A 6000-nucleotide genomic window follows, 5' to 3' on the forward strand; every position below is an offset into this window, starting at 1 on the left:
GTGTCATTACCGGAAGACTGAGAAATCGATGTTCATGCCATCAGGTTGGAGGCTACCCAGACGGAATGTGAGGTGTTGTTTTTCCAACCTGAGTGTGGCCTCATTCCGACAGTAGAGGCCATAGATTGACATATGGGAATGGGAAGTGGAATTAAAAAGGGTGGCCACTGGGAGGTCCTGCTTCTTCTGGCAGACAGGTAAGTACTTGGCAAAACGATCTCCCAATCTACGTTGAGCCTCACCGATAAACAGGAGGCCACACTGGGAGCACTGGACACAGTATATGACCCCAACAGACTCACAGGTGAAGTGCCGCCTCACCTGGAAGGACTGTTAGGGGCCTCCTGGCCCTCCTAGTGAGGGAGGTGGTGTAGGAGCAGTTGTAGCATTTGTTCCGCTTGCAAGGATAAGTGCCAGGAGGGAGATCAGTGGGGATGGACGAATGAACAAAGGAGTTGTTTAGGGGGCAATCCCTGCAGAAAGTGGGGGCGAGGGAAAAATGTGCTTGGTGGTGGAATCCCATTGGAGAAATGAGGAAGTATTGGAGAATTGTGTGCTGGATGTGGAGGCTGGTGGGGTGGTAGGTGAGGACAGCAGAAACGCTATCTCTGGTAAGGTGGTGGGAGATTGGGGTAAGAGCAGACGTGCGTGAAATGGAAGAGATGTGGTTGAGGGCAGCATTGATGGTGAAGGATGGAAGCCCCTTTCTTTGCAAAAGGAGAACATCTTCTTCGTTCTAGAGAGAAAAGCATCATCCTGAGAGCAGATGCGGTGAAGACAGAGGAATTGAATGAAGGGGTGGAGTTTTTACAAGTAACAGGGTGGGAAGAGGTATAGCACAGGTATCTTTGAGAGCCCATGGGTTATTAATAGACATCAGTAGATAAGCTGTCTCTAGAGATAGAGACAGTGAGATTGAGAAAAGGGAGTTAGGTGTAGGAAATGGACCAGGTAAATTTGAGGGCAGGGTGGAAGTTGGAGGCAAAGTGGATGAAGTCGATGAGCTCAGCATGGGTGCAGGAAGCAGCACCAGTGCAGTCATCAATGTAGCATGGGAAAAGTGGGGGACGGATTCTAGTATAGGCTTGGAACATGGACTGTTTCACATAGCCAACAAAAAGATAGGCATAGCTGAGACCCATGTGAGTGCCCATGGCTGCACCTTTTGTTTGAAGGAAGTGAGAGGAGCCAAAGGAGAAATTATTAAGAGTGAGGACAAGTTCTGCTAGATGGAGGGAGGAGTGGTGGCGGAGGGGAACTGGTTGAGTCTAGTGTCCAGAAAGAAACAGAGAGCTCTGAGGCCTTCCTGATGGTGGATGGAGGTGTACAAATTTACCTGGTCCATTTCCAACACCTCCCTCCCCTTTCTCGTTCTCACTGTCTCTATCTCTGGAGACAGCTTATCTACTGGACTCTCACAGCTACCTGAATTATAACACTTCCCACCCTTTTACTTATGAAAACGCCATCCCCTTCACTCTGTCTCCGCTGCGTCTGCTCTCAGGATGAGGCTTTTCATCCTAGAATGAAGGAGATCTCCTTTTTCAAAGAAAGGGCCTTCCTCCACCACCAATGCTGCCCTTCCATTTCACGCATGTCTGCTCTTACCTCATCCTCCCGCTACCCTACCAGTGATAGAGTTTCTCTTGCTCTCATCTACCACCCCATCAGCACTTAATTCTCCGGAACTCCACTATATCCAACGACCTCACTGCCAAGCACATCTTCCTCCCCCCCTCACTTTCTGTTTTCTGCAGGGATTGCTCCCTATGTGACTCCCTTGTCCATTCATCCCTCCCCACTGATATCCCTCCTGGCACTTACCCTTGCAAGCAGAACAAGTGCTATACCTGCCCCTACACCTCCTCCCTCACTACCATTCACGGCCTCAAACAGTCCTTCCAGGTGAGACGACACTTCACTTGTGAGTCTGTTGGGGTCATATACAGTGTTTGGTGCTCCCGGTGTAGCCTCCTGTATACCAGTGAGACCCGATTAGATTAGGAGACCATTCCACTGAGTACCTACCCCTCCGCCAGAAGAAGTGTGGGCACCCATTTTAATTCCACTTCCCATTCCCATTCCAATATGTCAATTCATGGCCTCCTCTACTGTCCCAATGAGGCCACACTCAGGTTGGAGGAACAATACCTTACTTTCCGTCAGGGTAGCCTCCAACCTGACGGCATGAACATCGATTTCTTGAACTTCTGGTAATGCCCCCAACCCCTGCCCTCTCCTTCACCAGTCCCCATCCCCTTTTCCCTCTCTCATCTTAACTCCTTGCCTGCCCATCACCTCCCTCTGGTGCTCCTCCCCCCTTTTCTTTCTTCCATGGCCTTCTATCCCCACCTATCAGACTCCCCCTTCTCCAGCCCTGTGTCTCTTTCACCAATTAACTTCCCAATTCTTTACTTCATCTCTGCCTCTTCTGGTTTCACCTATCACCTTGTGTTTCTCTTTCCCCTCCCCCACCTTTTAAATCCACTCCTCATCTTTTTTTCTCCAGTCCTGCCGAAGGGTCTTGCCCAAAACGTCGACTGTACTCTTTTCCATAGATGCTGCCTGGCCTGCTGAGATCCTCCAGCATTTTGTGTGTTTTACGTATTGATTCATATTTACAGCCTGTTTCATTGCTGCATCCCAAGCCATTTTCTTTCTTTAGGTTTCTACGAAAAAAGATTGTTGTAGTCTAGAATCATAATTCTCAACGCATTTGTTCAGAAGGTATGCAAGAACATGAAATGCTTTCAGTAGAATGTAGAACCTTACAGCACAGGAACAGGCCCTTCAGGCCAAATGCTGTGCCAGACCAATTGAATTAATAATCAATTGGCCAACTAAACTAATCTAATCTCTTATTCATACATAATGTCCATCCTTCACTTCCTGGATTCATGTGCCTATCTAAATGTTTCTTAGAAGTCCCTAATGTATAACCATCCCATGCAACACATTCCAGATACCCACCACTCTTTGTAAAAAAATAAACTTGCCCCTCACATCTCCTTTTGAACTTACCCCTCTCAAGTTAAATGCAAGCCCTGTAAATTATACTTCTGTGTATTAAATAATGTAAAGCTGATAATAATGTTGTTTGCCATCAGATTCTTAACCACATGAGCACTGCATGAGAATTGGTCACACCTTATTAGCTTTACATCATGCTATATTGTGTTAGTGTTACTTTGAGTGTACTTGTGTGAGACAGTATTAATGTACGAATATTCTGTCCTAAATTGAGCTGAGCTGCATCTGATCCATTTCTTTGTCTGCTTTCTGTATGATGGCCAGCAAATCCTTGGGAGTATTTCTTTGTTAGCCATTTGTTCATTATGCAGATCTTGGATTTCCTGAGACAGCAGTATAGCCAGTTCTCTGAAAGCATATACTGTGTCCTTTCCTTGCATTACCAGTGAGAATAATCTGCTCCACACCACTGCAACTCCATAACTCTAGATTTGTCAGCCTTTTTTTTGATCATTACCTGATGAGGAACATTCTCAGATGTAGAATCTGTGCAGCACAGCAACAACAAGAAGCTGATATAATGCCAGATACATAAACTCACCACACTAAAGCAGAAGGAGACATAAATGTTGCCAAGTATGCAATAAAAACTGCATTTTATATAAACTACTCTCATATGGTAAAATAGCCCAAGGTATTTCATACAAATGTTATCTAAAGTGGTACCATCATGAATATATCAGAACAGATGATGAAAGAGAGAAGACCGTAAGATATAGGAGCCCATTGGGTCTGTTCTGCCTTTCAATCATGGCTGATTTATTATCCTTTCCAATCCAATTTGCATGTCTTCTCCCTGTAGCCTTTGATGTCCTTACTAATCAAGAACCCATCAACCTCTGCTTTAAGTGTACTCAATGACTTGGCCTCCACGGCTATCTGTGGTAATGAATTCCACACTTTCACCACCCTCGGCTAAAGAAATTCTTCCTCATCGCTATTCTAAAAGGATTCCTCGTACTCTGAGGTTGTGCCCTCTGGCCCTAGACTATCCCACTCTATCTACGTTTTTGAATATTCATTAGGTTTCAATGAAATCCCCCTCATTCTTCTAAACTCCAGCAAGTGCTGGTCCAGGACCATCAAACAGTCCTCATACATTAACCATTTTATTCCCAGTATCATTCGTGTGAACTTTCTCTGGACTCTCCACAATGCCAGTACATCTTTCTTGGATATGGAGCCCAAAACTGCTCACACTACTCCAAGTGCAGTCTGACTATTGCTTTATAAAAACTCAGCATTACATCTTTGCTTTTAGGAGAATCTTAAAAGATGAAAGAATGGCAGAGAGGTTCAGAGAAGGAAATACAAATCTTAGAGCTGTGACATCCAAAAACAATGGTGGAACAATGTAATTTGAGAAGTCAGGCGAAGCAGAATGGAGCACAGCAATCATGGGATTATAGAGCTAGGAGTATCACAGAAATAGGGAGAGATGAGGCCATAGACTTGGATGGCACATTTCACTGTGCTTTTCAATGCACGTGTGATAAATAAACTTGAATCTTGAATGGAGGGAAAAGAATTTTAAAACTGGGGTTTTGTTCAAACTTTTGCCATTGTAATTTAAATAGTACGTGGATGTTTGGTGAATGAGATTTTATGCAAATTAAAATCCAGGCACATGAAATTTGGATTAACTCAAATTTTCAGAGTTTGTGACCAAGAGAACCTTGGAAAAATGAATTATCGTGTGTTCCAGTCCACTTGTTCCACAAAACCACTGTGTCCTTGGTTTATACTCCCTTTATGTTTTTCAGTTTTGATTTTATCTTGCATCTTTAGTTTTACCCCTTTTCTTGAGGTTTCAGGGCTTTACTTACCATTCTTTTTTATTGCTTTTTTCTGTAGCGGATCCATCTCAAAACAGGTGAAAAGTTCTTCAGCATTCAGGATCTGTGCAGGAATAACAATTGCAAACAGGCTGCTACGAAATTCTATAGCTTCCTGATGCTCAAGAAGCAGTTAGTGCTTGAACTTTCCCAAAAGGAACCCTATAGTGACATCGTTGCAACCCCAGGAGAACTGTTTAATCGCTGAGTGCTTAATGATATTCCATTGCTCTTTTCAAATAGCCTTCAAAGTTGCAAGTACTTTTCTACCTTCTAGTGTTGCAAAATTACAGTATATTGTTTATTCGCATTTTCAAATTCAAATGTTATAAAATGAATTATCCTTATACTTCTCACAAAAGACACTTCAATAATCTACTTGTAATGGTTTTACAAGACTAAAAGAAGTTTAACATTGCTATGGGGAAAATTTAAACAATCCAAATAATATGTAAGAAAAAACTATTTGAATTTTAAGAATTAGTTAGATTCTGACAACATGCTGAGGTACTCCTTCACTAATTCATTCACCTCAAATGTAGCTGAATATGAGAAGAGAACTTACTTGTAGGACATTGAAATAAGCTCAGCCTGTAATATAGACTATTTTATTATTTCGCTGCTGAGTAGCAGTGTGGTTATCCATTAAACAAGTGAGTGTTTTAGTCCATGAGTGCCCTTTTTGCCTCCATTTGACTCTCTCGCCAGATCAACTGAGGGTTCCTACAGCTATGTTAGAACAGAATTGTGCTTAACAATTCAGGAGCATTGGGTCAGGGAGAAACGTATTGGTCTTCCCTGTTATTGGCCCTCTGTGACTCTATAACCCTTGATCAAGATTAGGCAATTCACCTTCAAAAATCTGTGTTAGCTTTGATAAAAACGGAAACAGAACAAAGCTCTTCAACAGTGTTTTACCATTCAAGAAATTGCCAAATTTGCACTTCAATTCAACATTCCTACCCATCCTGTATCCCTTGATTTCTTCAATTTGCATTTTGAATATTGGCAATAGCTGAGCAGATAGACCTTTCTAGATAGAAACTTCCGGATTCACAACTGTTTAAGTAAATTCAGATTCATCTTATACGGCTGATCCACTCATGCAACTTGGTACATGCAATAATTAATGTCA

The 6000-nt window shown here is 42.8% G+C and overlaps 1 protein-coding gene across 1 annotated transcript in view; it reads left to right on the top strand.

Annotated features, from left to right (window-relative positions):
• LOC134359954 (double-strand-break repair protein rad21 homolog) overlaps nt 1-5128 on the top strand; it is a 100200-nt gene extending 95072 nt beyond the window's left edge. Inside the window, exon 13 of the mRNA XM_063073853.1 lies at nt 4885-5128. Coding sequence (XP_062929923.1) covers nt 4885-5073 — 189 coding nt within the window. The 3' untranslated portion in view covers nt 5074-5128. The remainder of the gene's footprint in view (nt 1-4884) is intronic.
• Nucleotides 5129-6000: the final 872 nt, after the last annotated feature.

This window comes from Mobula hypostoma, chromosome 2 (assembly GCF_963921235.1).
Source record: "Mobula hypostoma chromosome 2, sMobHyp1.1, whole genome shotgun sequence".
Lineage (NCBI taxonomy): Eukaryota > Metazoa > Chordata > Chondrichthyes > Myliobatiformes > Myliobatidae > Mobula > Mobula hypostoma.